Source organism: Gigantopelta aegis, chromosome 6 (genome assembly GCF_016097555.1).
Source record: "Gigantopelta aegis isolate Gae_Host chromosome 6, Gae_host_genome, whole genome shotgun sequence".
Lineage (NCBI taxonomy): Eukaryota > Metazoa > Mollusca > Gastropoda > Neomphalida > Peltospiridae > Gigantopelta > Gigantopelta aegis.
In genome coordinates, this window is record NC_054704.1 from 101,874,391 (window position 1) to 101,897,037 (window position 22,647).

Consider the following 22,647-nt stretch of genomic DNA (forward strand, 5'->3'; position numbering starts at 1 on the left):
ATGTTTCGTTTTTGGAAAGTGGAACATTCTCTGTTGTAGCTTCGAATTGAAGCTTCATTCCTGTGTCCCGACATGTACATGATATGCCTACTGTAGTTTCAAAACCCGACTCGTTTAAAGATTGCACCGCAGTGGCGCGCAAACTTAGAAACTATGTGTTGTGTACGTCATACTACAATGCCGTTGAATGCGCGTTACTGCTAATGGTTGGCATGAACTGACTGAATTTTGTTTTTGAAATCGCTTTTGTAAAATACCAAATTCCATTAGAATTATATACTTTTTTTGGATTGGCGGAATAGATTTTTTATCTGTGGGATTTTGAATTCACTATAAAAATATAACGTAAGTAATTTCAATAACTTTTAACCTTTAATAAAAATGTCTGAAGCGACCTATTTTGTATGGTATAATTTATATGTGAAGATGTGTAGAAGTTTGACAGCAGACGATTACTGTTTGATGTCTTAAAAATAGAATCTCAAGGAAATTCCTCGGGTATTCCTTTGTTGACATAATTCATAAAGTAGTTCCGGCTATATAGCCAAAAATAGTGCTAAACTGAGATTCATGGTGCTATGAATGCCAGTTTTTATCATCACGTGATACGAATTTGACCCATCCAAGGGTTTATAATAAAGGGATTTTTAGAGATTGGAATTATAAGACAACTACATGCTAAAACCGTTATAAGACAACTACATGTCAAAACCCTTATAAGACACAACTACATGTACATGCTAAAACCGTTATAAAACAACTATATGCTAAACCCCTTATAAGACACAACTATAAGCTAAAACCGTTATAAGACAACTATATGCTAAACCCCTTATAAGACACAACTATAAGCTAAAACTGTTATAAGACAACTATATGCTAAACCCCTTATAAGACACAACTATAAGCTAAAACCGTTAAAAGACAACTACAGTGAAACTTCTCTAAACCGATCACCCTTTGGACCGAATAAAATGTTCGGTTTAGAGGGGTGTTCGGTTACTGAAGTTTTAAGAAACAGCCTTGATAACCATTTTTAAAATTTTTACTATTAATATTACCAAGGTACAAACGTGTGTTAAATTACATTTATAAATCAACAATAACCAAATTAAAGTGGAAACTCTTTATGTAGATTGTTGAGCTTTTGTGAACAAATAACACAAATACATTTGTTCGGAAGAGGTAATAATCTCATTCCCAATAAACACGGTGCACATGATTATTCCCGTTACAAACTTAAAGCTGTTAATTGAATGACACGGCTTAACCGAAATCTAGGTAACAGAGACTAATTAGAGCATTGTTTGACAAACGCTCAAACACGTCCCAGACACGCTACACCGAATTATATGCTAAAACCGTTACGAGACAACTAAATGCTAAAACCGCTATAAGACAACTATATGCTAAAACCCTTATAAGATAATTATATGCTAAAACCATTATAAGACACAACTACATGTACATGCTAAAACCGTTATAAGACAACTATAAGCTAAAACCGTTATAAGACACAACTAAATGTACATGCTAAAACCATTATAAGACAACTATATGCTAAACCAGTTATAAGACACAACTACATGTACATGCTATAACCGTTATAAGACAACTATAAGCTAAAACCGTCATAAGACACAACTACATGTACATGTTAAAACCGTTATAAGACAACTATATGCTAAACCAGTTATAAGACAACTATATACTAAACCAGTTATAATACAACTATATGCTAAAACCATTATAAGACAACTATATGCTAAACCAATTATAAGACAACTATATGCTAAAACCGTTAAAAGACAGCTATATGCTAAACCAGTTATAAGACAACTATATGCTAAAACCGTTAAAAGACAACTATATGCTAAAACCGTTAAAAGACAACTATATGCTAAAACTGTTATAAGACAACTATATGCTAAACCAGTTATAAAACAACTATATGCTAAAGCAGTTATAAGAACTATATGCTAAAGCAGTTATAATACAACTATATGCTAAAGCAGTTATAAGACAACTATATGCTAAAGCAGTTATAATACAACTATATGCTAAAGCAGTTATAAGACAACTATATGCTAAACCAGTTATAAGACAACTATATGCTAAACCAGTTATAAGACAACTAGATGCTAAACCAGTTATAAGACAACTATATGCTAAAACCGTTATGAGACAACTAAATGCTAAAACTGTTATAAGACAACTATATGCTAAAACCGTTATGAGACAACTAAATGCTAAAACCATTATAAGACAACTATATGCTAAAACCGTTATCAGACAACTATAAGCTAAAACCGTTATAAGACACAACTATATGCTAAAACCATTATAAGACAACTATATGCTATATAGGTAGTACTAAACCAAATAACTTCCGGCTGGGTCAAAGTTCGAGGTGCACCAACTTTTGATAGAGAAGTGAACACCACAAGTCCTGTGATTGGTTATAAATGTGAGTGTGTTGGTTGTAAAAAATAATTGTTTCATATGGGAGGGAAAAAAATGCAATTTTATTTCATCTAGTACCAATGTGTCAAGTAGCCTTGTGCTTGAAACATGTATAGGGTACCTGTTAAAAAAAGTACTCGAATTTTGTGCGGAACTAGGGTAGTCATAGATGCTACACATAATCTCAGAAACGAGCAGCTTGACCCCCAATTTTTTCTGATTCACTTTAAGTGTGAGGGGTGGTAGTATTTATATCCGTGGCATTTATGTCAACTGATATGCTGCAGGTAGGAGTTTTAGCCACATATGTTACTATTGTCGTCTATGGGATTTGATTTGGTAGTATACACCCTAAAACCATTATAAGACACAACTAAATGCTAAAACCATTATAAGACAGCTATATGCTAAAACTGTTATAAGACACAACTAAATGCTAAAACCGTTATAAGACACAACTACAAGCTAAAACCGTTATAAGACAACTACATGTTAAAACCGTTATGAGACAACTACAAGCTAAAACCGTTATAAGACAACTACATGCTAAAACCGTTATGAGACAACTATATGCTAAAACCGTTATGAGACAACTATATGCTAAAACCGTTATGAGACAACTATATGCTAAAACCCTTATGAGACAACTATATGCTAAAACCGTTATGAGACAACTATATGCTAAAACCGTTATGAGACAACTATATGCTAAAACTGTTATGAGAAAACTATATGTTAAAACCCTTATAAGACAACTATATGGTAAAACTGTTACTGTACACATGATACAGAAATGAATTGTTTGTTTTAATGTCAAAGTGACGACTATGAATTGAGTATTTAGTTTAATAATCTAAACACAGATTTTTGAAAGGAATTTCTATTCTACCATTATGCTGCAACCATTTCATAAAAGAAATATTATTTAAAAGGACTCACATGGGAAACAAATTACAAATGATAAACAGTTTTAAAATTTAATGTCATGATTATAAAAAAAAAATTAATTCAGAAAACAATTGAGGGTAGTGATTAATTGCTTTGTTAACTTACATCATGCGGAGCCATTTAAGATATTACCCTACACTGATATCATAATGGGTCCAAATTGTCTGAAATTCATACCAAACATTCGGTTTGGCAAACTGTAAATTCTGCTGGCCCAAATCAAAATCTGCCAGACCAAACATGATTGACTCCAGCTATTGAATGTGTGAAACAAACTAATTGCCAGTCTGGTGGGATGTCGGGTAAAAATATCTCCCAGCCCATGAAGGTGTTCACTGGCGAGGACAGCTTTGTTGCAACCACTGCATACATTCACATGCTAAGGTGTTCACTGGTGAGGACAGCTTTGTTGCAACCACTGCATACATTCACATGCTAAGGTGTTCACTGGTGAGGACAGCTTTGTTGCAACCACTGCATACATTCACATGCTAAGGTGTTCACTGGTGAGAACAGCTTTGTTGAAACCACTGCATACATTCACATGCTAAGGTGTTCACTGGTGAGAACAGCTTTGTTGCAACCACTGCATACATTCACATGCTAAGGTGTTCACTGGTGAGAACAGCTTTGTTGCAACCACTGCATACATTCACATGCTAAGGTGTTCACTGGTGAGGACAGCTTTGTTGCAACCACTGCATACATTCACATGCTAAGGTGTTCACTGGCGAGGACAGCTTTGTTGCAACCACTGCATACATTCACATGCTAAGGTGTTCACTGGCGAGAACAGCTTTGTTGCAACCACTGCATACATTCACATGCTAAGGGGAGATAGAAAGTACATACCATACTGATATCATATAAATTCATCTCTTGGGCAATAAATTACCAGTTGTAACAAAGTATACATATTTAGGGGTTGACTTTATTCAAACTAGAAATTTTAAAGAATGTTCCCAATCACTTTAGAGCAAAGGACTAGGTTGTTTTTACAAAATGCAGAAAGAATTCTCAAATATTAACCTACCAGTAGACATTTCATATCAGTTATTTAATTCTTTTGTTGAGCCTGTCCTTTTATATGCCAGTGAGGTTTGGAGCGCCCAGTTCATATCATTAAAATCTTTGAAAACTTTCCTGCTTTTAAAATTCTGTAAATCAACACTACAGGTTAACAGTCATACCCATAACTGGGCCTCTAGAGCTGAGCTAGGTTTGTACCCACTCCTGTTGTCTGTGGTAAATAGAATGTTACATTTTTACTTTCAACATTATTCCATAACGTGCTTTCTCTGAATGCACAATCCTTGAAAAGAAAAATATTGGTTGGCTTCACAAACTATATTATATTATTACATTGGTGAGTTGAATCAAAAACAAAGCACTGTCAATTATCCCATTCATCTTATAAATATAATTAAAACTAAGTATCACAATATTTTAAAAGAAAATCTCTTTTATTTTCTTCTTTTTTTATCCCACTGCCCCCTTTCCTTTCTCTCCTTTGATATTCCATCTCATTTCTTCCCGATCTGGCAACTTCTATCTTTCAACTTCTTTCACTGTCAACCTCCACATCCCAGTCCTCGTCTCTCCAACTGCGACAGGTGCTTGTCTCTTGTGGCTATCTGTGTCACACACCTGCCATTCCCTATCAGCTTTTAGCTGTGGGCTTAGTCTGACCACTTCGGGGAGTGTTCATTAGTTACTTCTGGCACTGTTAAGAGGCACTTGTAACCACCTACTATGCACCACTATGTTAGTTAGTGCCATGGGTCAGACCAGCTTTATTAGTGGCAGAGGACAAGGATGCCAGGTGGGTGCAGGATAATACACACAGACTGCATCCACGGAGTTGAGAAAGGTAGGCGATGGTGTGGACAGCTCAGAAGACAGAGTCGGAGGAAACTGACAGAAAGGGTCGAAACAGATTGAAATCGTGGGAGAAATTGGAAAGTTTTTTATATTAAGATAATGAGAATGATAGGCAGAGGGTGATAGATGAGAAAGATGAATGAATGTGTTAGCCAGCTTTAACGGGATTTGAACCACTGTCATCAGCTTGATTATTCAGCAGCTTATCCACTAGACCATGGAGCTCACTTTAAAAGAAAATCTTACAGCTCCAGCCAAAAGAGATAGATTCTGTAATAAGATGCAAACGCACAAATTATATAAACACAATATTCAGCTAGAGCCATATTTATTACATTATATACATCCAGAACACCGTAAAGTTTTCACTAAATTACATCTCAGTGACCACAAATTGAAAATAGAGACTGAGCGCAATATAAAACCCTTTACGCTGGAGGAAGAAGGTTTATGTGACCACTGCAATGTAATTGAAGATGAATACCATCATATCACAATATGTAAGAAATATAATAGTCAACATGTCTAATTATATGCATATTTAACTTTCAATAATTACCTATTTACAAGTATGAGTATGCAAGAAAAATTTATATTTATTATTCAAAACCAAAATGCAGCCTGTGCTGGTGCGGTATGTTTATTTGTTCACGATTATACATGTAATGCCCATAATTAGTCCTTACTTAGTCATTAGAATAGTAAGATGTTTGTTTGTGTCTTGTTTGTGCATATGTTTGCATCCAGTTCCATATGTGGAATGTCTATATGCAATAAAGTTTTTATCTTTATTGCATATCTGTACTACTGGGGACCTAGAAATTACTCTCCTTGAACTAATCTTAGGGCGGTGATGGGGAGCAACAACGATAGCTATTAATTCTAATAAAGGAAACAACTATAATTTAGTAGCATTATTACACAAACTTGTCTACGAGCTGAAGAGGCCCTGTGCCATCCTCTGCCCATTTGAGAAGCAGAATCATCTCTTTATATACACCAAAAATTGTCACCTATAATATTATCATTTTCTACATCAAATGCTAGGAAATCATATCAAATGCTATGTAAACTTCTTTTTTTTTTAAATTAAAATAACAAAAATTGTGGGGTGGAGGTCTGGGGAAGCATACACGTATGGCTTATCCCAATTCAAATGGGACTAATTGTAATTTATATATCTATTATTAATTAATAGAATATCCCTGTTACAGTTTGTTTTGCTGTTCATTTATCAAAGCATGCACATTAATAAAATAAATTCATTAAATTAAATAAAAAAATATATTATAAGGAAAACGTTCTATGAAAATGGTTTAAATAGCCTAAATGTGTTTACTCAAATTTGCTTTGTGAAATTTCTAGGGTAATACACAAATGTATCAGTGAAATATCACTGCTCACTGTTTTAGTGCAAACCATTATTTCTCGGTCTCCAGAAGTGTACTGACTCAATGAGAAGCACATGGCTGAATCCCGATATTAAGTGATCTGACTGGGAATTAAGTGCAAGATTGAACGAAAGATGGCATTTTGAAATAATCTGATAATGTTTTTGCTGCTACTCTGTTACATCACTAAGTGTTTGAGTTCTAACCTAACCTCACATCTGAACACAGGGTAATGAACAATTTACAAGGGAAATTAGAAGAATCTGAACTGCCATAGCCATTTATATTGTTAACAAGAGTGCAAATTATATGATGTACATGTATTAGAAAGGAAAGGAATGTTTGTATAATGGCATCTTGGCACATTTTAAACTGTGGTAAAGTAACATAATATTTCTTCGACACTTGGTCCAGATAAAGAAAGAAAATCCATAGCTACCACATGGCTACTTCTACTGAGAAACCAATAAGGATCTTTTATACACAGTTTCCCATACACAGGATGGTACATATCACAGCCTTTAATATTAATTACATTTTGTTGTGACCACCGCAGTTTCCCCATACACAGGATGGTACATATCACAGCCTTTAATATTAATTACATTTTGTTGTGACCACCGCAGTTTCCCCATATACAGGATGGTACATATCACAGCCTTTAATATTAATTACATTTTGTTGTGACCACCGCAGTTTCCCCATACACAGGATGGTACATATCACAGCCTTTAATATTAATTACATTTTGTTGTGACCACCGCAGTTTCCCCATACACAGGATGGTACATATCACAGCCTTTAATATTAATTACATTTTGTTGTGACCACCGCAGTTTCCCCATACACAGGATGGTACATATCACAGCCTTTAATATTAATTACATTTTGTTGTGACCACCGCAGTTTCCCCATACACAGGATGGTACATATCACAGCCTTTAATATTAATTACATTTTGTTGTGACCACTGCAGTTTCCCATACACAGGATGGTACATATCACAGCCTTTAATATTAATTACATTTTGTTGTGACCACCGCAGTTTCCCATACACAGGATGGTACATATCACAGCCTTTAATATTAATTACATTTTGTTGTGACCACCGCAGTTTCCCATATGGATGGTACATATCATAGCCTTTAATATTAATTACATTTTGTTGTGACCATCAAATACATGGCGTTTGATATTTAGTCCTTGGTAACAGATTTAACTTGTCATAACTGATATGTTTTACTTAATGTCATTTATTTATTCTATAATTGGAAATTAAAAGATCAGAATCTTTTCAATGGAAGTAGTAATGTTCTTCATTAGTTACATGTCTTGCATGTTAAATAATTTATGCACACTGCCTTTATAAAAACAAAACTACATTTATTGGCCAGTGAATGAATGAATGAATGAATGAATGAAAGATTGGATCTTTAACGACACCCCAGCACAAAAATACACATCGGCTATTGGGTGTCACAAATGGTATTTATTGGCCAGTGATGTCTAGATGCGGTGGTTTCATTTGCATAAGCATACAAGACAGGGGGATCGGAGGTGGGGTCAGCTGCTCCCTACCCCTATTGCCAGAGCAACTCTTGATATTCAGCTAAAAAATTATGGTGATTTTCAGACCATCCCTTTCTAAATATATTTAAGTGCCTGTTGTTCTGGCTTTTTAAAAAACATTTTCATTGGGTTGCACTTTTTAAGAGTTGGTCCATATTTCCATATTCCCTTTTTCCCTCCCCCCCCCCCCCCTCCCCCCATATATTTCCTCTGAGCTTGTACATCATACCAATCTTTTGTACCAGATACTGATGGACAACTAAGCAGTTGGCCTATCCAGAGATGAGAGCTGGCTATACTACCCAGCCATCTAGATTACATACTTTCATCCTTTAAAATGAGCAATGATTTCACTGGAGCAAAGTGTCTGCCTTCTTAACCCACTGATACTGGCAATTTAATCAAAACTTGTCATCTGAAGTCCATGGTAAACTGATAACAAAACTTCCAACAGTGGAATGAAAATTAATGTTGCTTTGATTCCAAGAAGAATGAATAAAGAATGTTTTATTTAATGAAGCACTCAACATTTTAATCATTGTTATATAGCACTGGAAATACGGTTAAGGACCACAAAGATAACAGAAAACCCCGATTCTGCAACACAATGGGCTATTCTTTCAGATCAGCATATTTTATATGATGCATTCCACAAACAGGCTGGCATATACCACAGCCTTTTTACACTAGCTGAGGAGCACTGGCTGGAACAAGAAATAACCCATGGGCCCACTGATGGGGACTGATCCTAGACTGACTGCACATCAGGCAAAAGTGATTTACCACAGGATAAAATTATTGGTAGGGCTCACTTGGACTCCATCGCAGTGTGAGTGGGTGAGATTATGGCTGTACTATATCATCATGACCATTTCAAAATCAAACTGTACACCAACAATATAGCTTAACCAGATGACGAGGCATATAAGACTTAATATAAACTGGAATTGGTCATGAATATCGAAAATACATTAGGAGAAAATAGAATCTTTTTTGCATGTCTAATAATATTTTCATATACTTACCATTTGTGACACCCAATAGCCAATGTGTATTTTTGTGCTGGGGTGTCGTTAAACATTCATTCATTCATTCATTTTTTGCATGTCTGTTGTTTTAAAATTGTTTGTTTTTGAAAACTTTTCATAATTTCCACTTAGTCTGCATAATAATTATATTGTTAGCAGGGGGTTTTGTAAATTATTCTTAATTCAGAATTCTTGAGAGCAACAGGCCTCTTTGAAAACTGAAAATGTGCTTTACCCATTTATGGGTTACACAAAAATAAATTTTGGTAATCCATTTCCTTTTTGCATGATCAATTATGTCCATGTAAATGATGTCCTAAATTTAATGCATAAACAAAAAATGTGCATGAGTAACACATGAATGGCTTGATCGTTCTCCCAACTGTCAGAGGCTTGTACAAATATTGTACCACACTAGCACATGTCCATGGCCATTCATTCACACATAATCTCCCACATAATCTCCCGGGGGAATTTAACAAAGAAAGCAACAAACACTATTTTGAAGCTTAGGCCTTGGAGATTTTTTTAATGTTTGGTGCCATTTTGTCCTGACAGCAAGAAAACATCAGGTCAAACGTCAAGAATTGTTAAATACAGCTTCAGAGGTTTTATAAGGGAGTCAATCCAAGAAAAATGTACATATTGAGTGAAATTAATAATACTAATTAATAATAATTAACATATTTATGTCTATCCTAAGAAATTGACATATATCCATTTTTTCCTCACTTCAAGGTCACATTTCAAAGTCAAAGGTCAAGAATTGTTAAATACAGCTGAATCAATCCAAGAAAAACATGTACATACTGAGCTCACTTAATTCATAATGGATTTACTTCTATCTTAACATATTTACACTGATACAAGTGGTTTTAGCAATTAGGTAGCAATATATTATACTGAAACACAATGAAAATGCAAAAACAACTTTTTATTGCAAATAACGACAAACTATTAATGAATTGATGGATAATGTAATATGACATTAATGACTGGTATTCATGAGATACATTCACATGGATACATGGCCAGGTAATCGAAAAGTTCAACCCCCCATATCAAGGTCAGTATCTGGTGTGTCCACCATTCGCCCGTGAGCATTCGTGAAGACGACGGGGAAAGGATTGGCACAAACATCTCAAATAAGCCACAGGAATGTTCCTCAACTCCTCCTGCAACACCTGTGCAAGCTCTGCAACGTTATGCAGTGGTGGCTGGCGGTAACGTACATGACATCTTAACTCATCCCACAAGTGTTCAATTGGGTTCAAATCCAGTGAAAGGTCGGGCCATTTCATAACGGTTATACCGGCTTGTTGCAGGAATGCCTGGGTAATTCTTGCAGTATGTGGACAGGCATTGTCTTGTTGAAACAGAAGGGGACCTCCTGGTCTTCGGTGATGGCGCAAAGTGGCTGGAGAACTGGTCTTAGAATAATGTCAACATAACGCTGGGCTGTAAGGGCATCGTGGACAATGATGAGATCACTCCTGAAATCACAGTTGATTGCCCCCCATACCTTCAGACAACCACCGCCAAACCGATCACATTCCCTCACACATCCGTCAGCATACTGTTCATGGAGTCTCCTGTACACACGTGCTCTTCCATCGGCAAAGGAGACAGAGAACAGGACTCATCTGAGAAAACAATGCTCCGGTAAAAGGCTGGTGGATGATTACCATTCTGGAGAGCATCGGATGGATAGGCCTTCCATGACATCTTATTGTGTTGCTTGCTGTCATCGGCACAGTTCTGAACCAGTCATGGAGGTGGTGTCGTCGAATCTGCCGATCTTGGCATGGGATCGTAACGGGATGTTGACCAAGTCGTCCAATAGTTGATGGATGGACTCTGAAGGGCCTAGCAACTTGGCTTTGTGAAGTCCCCCCTTGAACCATGCCCAACACTCGCTCCCTTTGTTCTTCTCTGAGTTGTGACATTCTTAATGTGACGAGGAATATGACACCGTTACGTGACTTTTATGTGTTCACATACTGGCATTTCATGTGCATTGCATGCAGCATGATTGAGCATGTAGTGAACGCATTTCACACCATTTTGTGTGTTTCTGCTATTGTATGTGTAACAAGAACAAAACAGGATTAAAACCCAGTCAAAAGTATCAATCAATGGCTTCCTCTCATAAATTGTTATTTTAAGTCCAATAAATATATTTTTCATTAATCACAACAAATATTGAAAAATATCTGTTTTGCATTTTCATTGTGTGTCAGTATATATTAAATAACATCTGACGGTTCAGGGCACAATATTTCACGAGAACCGTTATTGTGTTCACGTGTCTGTTACACAACTTTAAAATCACAAGAAACGCCAATCTCTTATGTGGTGAACATTCTAACATTAAAAGTACCATATATCAGTAATGAAGCGAACATCAGTTTGTTTTTAAATACATATGAACCAATAATGTAACACAGAACTATATTCACGTAACCAAACAATCGGTTATCCAATTAAAACTCACGTGAACAGACTTCCGGTTATCTAAGATTTTGAAATATTGTCCCCTGCAATTCAAACTTAGAAGTGTCCTTAACGTTAAATAGAACATGAAATACTATTATAACTGATATTGATGATCCATTTCTCATGACTTAGGGTGACAAACTAGGATATAATATTCAAAATTAGCATCTCCACACTATGGTTTTTTTAGATTGAGGGGTTTTATTATTAATATTTAAGCTGTTAATGTTGATTGAAAAGTTTCATGTGGTAAATGTCAGATTTAATTTGGTTACACTCAGAGATATAGCACATATATACTCATAGAAAAAAGTTCCTGTGCATTTTTAAAATTTAAAAATATTCTCATTTACATAGATATATTATTTATCTGTTAAAAAGTACAGTAATCCTCTTGTGTCTTTTGAACCTAAAGTATGGTCTACACAATTAGTTTTAGAGTCCAATGATAAGAAAAATTATGTCAAACAGGAGTATGTGACCAAGAATGCTAGCAATGCAACTCGTGACCACAAAACATGAATAGCTTATACACTGCTGGAATATCGAAGGGAGTTTTTACACGTTCATTTACTGAAATTTTTATTACCAGATTTCAAGTAAATTATATTCTATATGCAATTATTTGGTGCAAAGGAACTTTTTTCCGCGAGTATATATATATATTCACTATATATTATCAAAGTTGTTGTTTTGTGTCATACTATAAACTATACTACTTGTTTACTTAGCTCACACTCATTATTCTGGTTCACAACTACATGTACCTTGACCATGGCATTCACATTTGTCCACGGATGAGCATTGGGTTTTAATAACAGTCAGTACTGATGAAAATGAGTTTTTGGCGAAAATCTGATTAAACTGATATAATTAAATTTTCTTTCTATCTACCGTTTGTGGCATTCTGTTTAGTTGAAATGTGCTCACTGTTGTGTTTACATCAATGAACTAAAAACAATTAAACCATGGTCCATACCTTCCCCATCCCTAAACAGAGTCATACAGTCTTCAACAAAAAGTCATTGTGGTAAATTCTTAAATGAACATTATCATTATGCATGGCAATTGTCTTGTTACAGATAAAAGATCTCAAATAATTATGATAAATGTTTGCAACCTGGAAAATTTCATATTAACATTAATTTATTTTATATTAAAATAGCATATGCTGCAATTAATTTAGTGTCTTGAAGTTAAGATACAACATTGAAAACATTCTAAAATTATGTAAAGACCATATGTATAGTCATTTTAGCATATTCTTAAGTTGACAAATTATATTTGAGGAAAATCTGACTTTTATACAAAAAAACTAATGATTTGCAGAAGAAGAAAAAAGTGCTTTGATTTGCAGAAGAAAAGAATAAGAAGCAGTGCACCAGTGTGACTTCCAAGAGTTTAAAACATTGAGCTGAGTGAACATACATTTTGTAGCTACATGTATGCTTTCCTTAAAGTTTCTCTCAGCTCAATTACCTGCAGTTAAGTAATGGTGTCTGTAGAAAAATGGTACGTTAAATTAATATAGGTTAGGCCTTGTGTCCTCTCAAAAGACAGTTATTGTGTTTAGACATGTACAATGTAATTCAAATAAGTAGAGTTGTGACAGGATATTTCTAAAATAAAATTTACAGTCCAAATTCAGGATTCTAGTCATCACAAATATAAAGCTACAGGCTATTTCTGTAATGAAATTACTACTATTTGGATATGTTGCTCTTATGATCAATAACTATCAAAGAATAGTTAAAACTTTGTTTTGTTTAATGACACCACTAGAGCATATTGATTAATTAATCATCGGCTATTGGATGTCAAACATTTGGTAATTGTAACTCGTAGTCAACAGAGGAAACCTACTACGCTTTTCATAATGCAGTAAGGGATCTATTCCACAGACAGGAAAGCACATACCACAGCCTTTGTCCAGTTGTGGTGCACTGGCTGGAACGAGAAAAAAACTATCAAAGAATAGATGTGTTCATATAAGTTCATACTTTAACATGACTTTGAAACTAAATAGAATTAAATGTCACCCTTGTAATTTGTAATACTATGGTGCCAGTGACAACCACAATTCCTCAAAATACATACTGCAGTGTATGTAAATATGTGCAAAATATTGCATTTTGGGGATTATGACTTTGATCTTGAGATATGATCTTGAACATTTTTGAGAAAACATGGCACCAAAGCATTTCAAAATGCCACTGTAATAAGCTTTAAAATGATTGTGATGACAACTTTCTTCATTACATTTCCACAGAATTACAACTGACCCTGAACTATCTGTCAAGAAGTAATAAAACAAAATTGGTAATAATAAAACTAAATATATACCAAATTCAAATAACCAGTGAACTTCCGTATGTATGATTTAAAAGCAGAATGTTTTAAACCAAATACACCTCAGTCCTCAAACTATTTTTTAAAACTTCATTATGTTGGCTTCTTAACAGGTCTAAAAATGTATTACTGTGTCCATGAAAAACAGTGATAACTTGGGAGTTTTTCCTTTGAGCACAGCAGTGCGAGAGTGTGCAAGGACTTCATTACAGAATCCATCTAAACATTCAGATCATCAAGAGTCAAGCCAAACCAGAAAGGATGAACGTATTGATCTGCTCGTCTGGCCTGTTGCAAGTCTTCTTTCTTCTAGCAACCGTCTCCCAAATGAACAAGTTGGATGCACATAGACGTAGAATATAAAGATAGAAACATAGTCATAGAATATAAAGATACAAAATACTTGAAAAAAGTGGCAGGACAGAAGTCTTGTTACATAAAAATTTTTTTTTATAAAAAATCAATTTAATGTGTGGATTTTTTTTAAAGATGCAATGTTCAAAGTACTTGTCCATTTGTCTTGAAAAGTAAAAATCTGCCTGGACAACAAAAATGTACCTAAGTGGACAAACAATAGGTCTGCATGTGCAGGAAATTCTGTCTAGATTGTTATGTGGGAAAACTATTTCAGGGGGTTAGGATCATGTTCCTCGATATATTTATCAAAGCAGAATCGTAATTTTGAGAAATCAAAAACATACAGGGCTACAAATTCGGCTTTTTTCATGAGAATCCAAGTGGAATCCCATGGAAGCAGTCTACAGGAATCCTCCGATTCTAAACATTTTCAGAGAACTTTATCAACAGTGTTAGTATATAGAATTCTGTGTCATATGCTACTAACTGTATATGGATTGAAAAAAAAAAAAAACCTTACTATTTACTGGAAAGAATAACCAATTTGCCAGTAACAGTTTATCCAATTTTAAAGCAAAAACAACAACAACAACAACAACAAAAGAAAACCCCCAAAAAACCCAACCCAAAACAAAACAAAACAAAAAACATTTTTAGTTCCATTTTTTCTTTACAGTCAATGTTTTTTTTAGGTGTCTTACCAGCCCCAAGTTCAGCCAACAAACGTTACACTAACATTCGCCAACTATTTGATTGGTTTCCAATGTGGCCATTTGGTTTACCGTAAACCGCACAAACCAGTCGGGTGGACGTTTTCCCGCTCGGTCTGGCTGAATGCAGCCCATTACTTTTCGAAGATTGCTTATTCATAAACAGCGCATGGGATACTTTTGCCTATGTATGTTGCGCATTGGTTCAATGTTTGTATGGATATTTCTGAATCACATTTCCACAACCGACAAAAAGATGTATTGATTAAAAAGAGCAGGTAATTCAAGGTTAGGAACATAATATCATCGAACTAGCATAAACATGTTTGATGTATTACTAAATTTGGGAACACTTAATTACTGTCTATTATTATTATGTAAGGACTGAACAAATATGTTTCTTTCGGTTCATAGAAATGGGCCAACCACCGCTTGGCTCCAAACCAGACTAGTCTCGATAAACTACTATGTTTCGAACATGCACAGAATGTATGCTATGCTTTTGAAGCCAGTTTAAACTGAAACTTGATAGCCAGACTAATTTTTATTTTTTTTTTTTTTATTATTATTATTATTATTTTTTTTTTTTTTTGTTAATTCAGTAACGTTTTACTGACTGATTATTAAATTTAATAAATTTCTGGAAATATTTCACGCAAATCCAAATAGATTCGGATGTTTTATGCTTGCGTGAATCCTGGCGCGAATCGGATTCAGAGATTCGCACGAACTTTTAGTCCTGACATACATTGCCATTGTATTTTTATAAGACAAAACAATTATCACGACAGTTTTCTAGATGGCTTATTAGATATATCACTGAAATATAAACATCAAAACTGAAATTAAAATACATGTTAACAAGTATTAAAAATGCCAAAATCACCTATTTTAATTTGTGCTGCTTTGTAGTGAATAGTGATTTTTTTATTTTATTTAAAACTAGTGTAACATATGATAAAGTTACATTATTCTGCAATTCAAGTACGCCTATGTTTTATTTAACAATGCACTCAACACATTTTATTTACGGTTATATGGCATCAGACATATGGTTAAGGACCACACAGATATTGAGAGAGGAAACCCACTGTCGCCACTTCATGGGCTACTCTTTTCAATTAGCAGCAAGGGATCTTTTATATGCACCATCCCACAGACCAGTTAGTACATACCACGGCCTTTGATATACCAGTCATTGTGCACTGGCTGGAATGAAAAATCGCCCAATGGGACCACTGATGGGGATCGATCCCAGGCCGACTGTGCATCGAGTGGTCACTTTACCACTGGGCTATTTTCCGCCCCTGCCTATAAAATATTTATTATTCAAAGTACCTTCCTTGAAATTTGTGAAAATATATTTTGGCAACTGTTTTGAGCATATTTTGTTTTGCTAATTAAATGAACGTGTGTGTGGTTTATCATGTTTATACACATTCCTCCCATCTCCATGTTATTCCAACAATTATAATACCTGGATCATGCCTAGCTTAAACAGAAATGGATCTAGTTTGGTGGCACCAGCAAAGGGCTCGAACCTGTTAAACTGTGATAACAAATAAACACAAAATTAAAAAACGAAAATTATTCCTTCAATACACAGCAATAATTTTTACCTAGTGGCAAAATAATGTCATCGGTAAAGTCTGTGACAATTCATGCTGCAGGTACAGCAATTGCATCAGTGCTGCCATTATGTTCGACCCCTAGACAAATAAAGTCTGTGACAATTCATGCTGCAGGTACAGCAATTGCATCAGTGCTGCCATTAAAAGTAAAGTTTGTTTTATTTAACGACGCCGCTAGAGCACATTGATTTTTTATCTTATCATCGGCTATTGGACGTCAAACATATGGTCATTCTGACACTGTTTTTTAGAGGAAACCTGCTGTCGCCACATAGGCTACTCTTTTACGACAGGCAGCAAGGGATCTTTTATTTGCGCTTCGCACAGCCAGGATAGCACAAACCATGGCCTTTGTTGAACCAGTTATGGATCACTGGTCGGTGCAAGTGGTTTATACCTACCCATAAAGCCTTGTGGAGCACTCACTCAGGGTTTGGAGTCAGTATTTGGATTAAAAATTCCATGCCTCGACTGGGATCCGAACCCAGTACCTACCAGCCTGTAGACCGATGGCCTGCCACGACGCCACCGAGGCTGGTTGCTGCCATTATGTTCAACCCCTAGACAAATAAAGTGTGTGACAATTCATGCTGCAGGTACAGCAATTGCATCAGTGCTGCCATTACGTTCGACCCCTAGACAAATAAAGTGTGTGACAATTCATGCTGCAGGTACAGCAATTGCATCAGTGCTGCCATTACGTTCGACCCCTAGACAAATAAAGTGTGTGACAATTCATGCTGCAGGTACAGCAATTGCATCAGTGCTGCCATTACGTTCGAGCCCTAGACAAATAAAGTGTGTGACAATTCATGCTGCAGGTACAGCAATTGCATCAGTGCTGCCATTACGTTCGAGCCCTAGACAAATAAAGTGTGTGACAATTCATGCTGCAGGTACAGCAATTGCATCAGTGCTGCCATTACGTTCGACCCCTAGACAAATAAAGTGTGTGACAATTCATGCTGCAGGTACAGCAATTGCATCAGTGCTGCCATTACGTTCGACCCCTAGACAAATAAAGTGTGTGACAATTCATGCTGCAGGTACAGCAATTGCATCAGTGCTGCCATTACGTTCGAGCCCTAGACAAATAAAGTGTGTGACAATTCATGCTGCAGGTACAGCAATTGCATCAGTGCTGCCATTACGTTCGACCCCTAGACAAATAAAGTGTGTGACAATTCATGCTGCAGGTACAGCAATTGCATCAGTGCTGCCATTACGTTCGACCCCTAGACAAATAAAGTGTGTGACAATTCATGCTGCAGGTACAGCAATTGCATCAGTGCTGCCATTACGTTCGACCCCTAGACAAATAAAGTGTGTGACAATTCATGCTGCAGGTACAGCAATTGCATCAGTGCTGCCATTATGTTCGACCCCTAGACAAATAAAGTGTGTGACAATTCATGCTGCAGGTACAGCAATTGCATCAGTGCTGCCATTACGTTCGACCCCTAGACAAATAAAGCCTGAATTCTCACTGTGTACAAAGTCAAAATTACGTGACCAGAAATAGGAGGAACTGGGCTCCTTGGACTCACCTAAATCTGTGCCTACTTTTACCTTTAACTTTATTAGCGTGCCTATATCCAAGAAAGGTTCAGGCACATTGTGCCTACTAAAATAACAAGGGGAGGGCAAGTAAACCAGGGATTAAGGGCACAGTATTGTAGGGGATTCTTCAGCACCCCGCTTGGTATCATCCTGAATCCATAAAGAAGAAGCAATCAGTCAATTTACCCGACTACATTTGCTTCGTTATATCGTTTGTCTGGTTTACCTCATAATGGTAACATGATTTTCTGTTGGTTCCTGTTGGTTCCTGTTGGTACTGCAATTACTGCCACATCACGAGAACAGCCATGGACATATACTACAAGGCACGACAAATGGCAATTGTGTTTCCAAATATAACCAAAACTGTCATTTTAACTATTGTAAATATTAAAGGTGCATTATCAATATGTTTACATTTACTGTGATAAACGATGACACATTAATTGATCCCACATAATCGTTGCTTGACTTTCAACTCAAAGACTACAAAAATTATGTGTTGCCATTCTATAAAAGGATTCAAAAGTTTTACGCAACTACAAACCTAACAAAGTTCAAAATGACCCTTACTTTACACTGCGGTGACATAATGTGGGTCTGGGAGGTGTTCCAACAGTGAGATATGTGACAGGACTGGTAAAAAAATGTTTGCTCTGGCCAATAAATTCCTTTACATTAATTTTATCTAATATCGATGTACCAACTACTATTTTGATTGAAACATACACTGGGTCCTGCTAAAATTGTCAGTCACATCCCCCTATTTTTTTCTGATTAAATTTAAGTGCAAGGGGTTATATTATTTATATTCATGTGTTACTATTGTTATCTACAGGGTTGAAAATTAACATGAAAACAATGGTTGCCAGCAGGGCCAGTTGAAGACAAATCTTACTGGCCCTTCTCAAATTCATCTAGCCCTTCAGTTATCACTTTCAAAAGTAACTGCACAGCCAAATTCAAAACGAGAATGTTCTTTGTTGAATAATAACCATGTGCTCATCATATATAGCCTAGTCCATTTCTTGCAAAAGGAAACCGATAAATTGGCATGTAACTTCATAATGAATAAAGTTAAAATTCATATAAAAACAAGTTATTAAGTTTTAAACCCATAAGAACTTAAATAATATTTTTTTGAAAAAGAAATCCAGTATAAATAAAAATGCTTCTTTACAAATTACCATTAAATTATACATATTAAAGCTCATTTTTAATACAGGGGTGAAGACAAAATGCTAGAACAGCCAAGGTATGAAGAGAGAATAAAAGTAGAGCTACACATGCTTTAGTATATAAACTATTCTTCACTAACGACTAACCAACTAACAACTAACTCACTGTCCTGGACAGACAGCCCAGATAGCTGGTGTGTGTGCCCAGGACATCGTGCTTGAACCTTAATTGGATATAAGCACTAAAATAAGTTGAAATGAATAAACTATTCTTGGGTAGCAGTCCTCTTTGCAGCGATGCAAGAGGGATGAAATAAACTTTGTGGCGATACAAGAGGGGATAACATTTCCAGTAAAGGATTTTCTTGGGAATGGCTGTCCTCCTATAGACGAAGCACGCATATGAGTGCGTTTAATTTGGATATTGTAAATGCTACAGTTGTAAGCTACTAATAAAATAAATATCAAAAGAAAAATAAATCAGTGCCCCCTTGCTTTAGGAGTTGCATGTGATAAAAAAAAAAACCCACATTGATTGTGTTGTAAACTACTTACGTCTTGTCGTGTTTTTATATCCTGGAGTTCGTTCAACGATGCTAGTCGCAACAAACGACGTCGTCCGAAGATGTTACGTGTACCCACCGGGGTTGACGGCGCGGAGTTTGTACACGTCGGGGACTCCATGGTGGGGGTTTTCTTTCAGAATCAATTACCTATAAATAAACAAAACAAAATCTACAATGCATGAAAACCACGCAATTAGGTCAACCACGCAATTAGGTCACGGTCTACATAACACAATTAAATACCAGGAATACCTTGGACAACATCCTGTTATGGTGTGTATATATTGCCTTGCTTGGCTAACTTTATAAGTTACCAGCGTTATGCAGAGGATCGTCTGCGAATACACTCTCTGCATGAACAGCGCGTGCAGTTCATAATTACGTCTGCTTACGAGGTCAGAAAACTTTTGAGTTCATTCACATTGACACGTCACGAATGGATGATACGTGATTTGTGAGGCAGGACGGTCATATAAGATATAATATATGAAACGATCGTGGGTAGAAGAGTTAAAAGTTAGTCTGTTTTGTTTAACGACACCCCTAGAGCACATTGATTTATTAATCATCGGCTATTGGATGTTAAACAATTAGTAATTCTGACAGCTTTAGAAAGGAAATCCGCTATATTTTTCCATTAGTAACAAGAGTTTTTTTTATATACACCATCCCACCGACAGGATAGCACGTACCACACCTTTAATATACCAGTAGCGGTGCATTGGCTGGAACGATAAATAGCTCAATTGGCCCGCTGACGGAGATCGATTCCAGACCGACCGCACATGAAGCGGGCGATTTACCACCGGGTTACGTCCTGCCCCCGGGGTAGGAGAGGAAGGAAGAAAGGAAGGTTTTATTTAACGACGCAACACATTTTAACTAAGGTTATATGGTGTACGACATATGGTTAAGGACCTCACACATAATGAAAAAGGAAATGAAAGGAAATGTTTTTATTTAACAACACACTCAACACATTTTATTTACGGTTATATTACGTCAGACAGATGGTTAAGGACCACACAGATATTATAAACAACAACAAAATATATTAAGAGAGGAAACCCGCTGTCGCCACTTCATGGGCTACTCTTTTCGATTAACAGCAAGGGATCTCTTATATGCACCATCCCACAGACAGGATAATACATACTACGGCCTTTGATATACCAGTCGTGGTGCACTGGCTAAAACGAGAAATAGCCCAATGGGCCCACCGACGGGGATCGATCTTAGACCGACCGCGCATCAGGCGAGCGTTGTACTACTGAGCTACGTCCAGACCCCACCCCTGCCCAAACTCCACCCCCTCCCCACAGACTGGATAGTATATACCCCGGCCTTTGTTACCCCAGTTGTGGCTGGAACGAGAAATAGTCCAGTGACCCACCGAGATGATCAATCCGACGGACCTCGCAATAGGCACAGAGCAAAAGAGAGAGAGAAAAAAAACTCCGAGAGAGACGAAGAAAAAAAGGGAAAGTCTGACATAGGCAAAGAGGGAGTGTTTTAAAACTAGGATAGATTTTTTTTTTTTTTTTTAAGAAAATTACTAAAGAAAGAACTACAGGGGGAAAAAAAATCACTCAAACAAGATGATATCTGTCAATGTTGCCTCTTTTGATGCAAATTAGTTTGGACGTTGGTACTAACAGGAACTTAGTGTCAGTGGATTCATTTTAAGAGTCATCTCGATCTCTCGACCCCCACATATCAGGAAGAAAGATGTCTTTAACATGACACCTCAACACATTGTTTCACCGGCGGCGAGAATTGCGATTTCGATATTGATCTACAGAATGATATTTTAAAAAGGAACAAACACACACATACACACGCGCATGCACGCGCGCGCGCACACACACACACACACACACACACACACACACATCCTCTATCGTAGCCCGAGTACTCTGACGATAAGAGGTAGATGAACATGTGAGAAGAGAGAGAGTGACAGCTGTCCAAATGTCCGTTTGTAGTCCGTCCCTCTTCCTACACAAATGTTTGGGGGTTTTATTTTTGTGGGGGGTGTAAATAATTTCAGATTGATTTAACGTAAGAAGAAAAGTAAAAGTGTTTTGAAAATAAAAAAATATTACCATTTTTGTGTGCATTTTAGAAAACAATCTGTTCAGAAATAAATAACGTGTATGTATAGTATGAAAAAAGGCGGAAAGGACTATATAGCTCTCTTACCGTCAGAGTACTCGGGCTAGCGCTACCGTCACATTTAGTACAGGCATTATGTACAATGACCTCACACAAATTGGCAACTCGGAAGGACTACTTACAACGACGCACTACAATTATGCAGCATCAGACGTATGGTTAGTTACATTAAGAAGTTTCTGTGGTCTTTCGCACAGTTAGAACAGCGTGTATCTCATGGCTACTATCAGATATCATCATCTCCTTATGGGATCGAATCCCCTTTGCTGGATCTTTTCTTTGATATTTTTTCCCATTCCGACCAGTGTCATCGTCAGACTGTCTTTTTCTTACATGTATGGCTGT

At 36.4% G+C, this 22,647-nt stretch overlaps 1 protein-coding gene across 1 annotated transcript in view; it reads right to left on the minus strand.

Moving 5' to 3' along the window:
- LOC121374736 overlaps positions 1 to 20,310 on the minus strand; it is a 50,942-nt gene extending 30,632 nt beyond the window's left edge. The window contains exon 1 of the mRNA XM_041501844.1: positions 20,117 to 20,310. Coding sequence (XP_041357778.1) covers positions 20,117 to 20,245 — 129 coding nt within the window. The 5' untranslated portion in view covers positions 20,246 to 20,310. The remainder of the gene's footprint in view (positions 1 to 20,116) is intronic.
- Positions 20,311 to 22,647: the final 2,337 nt, after the last annotated feature.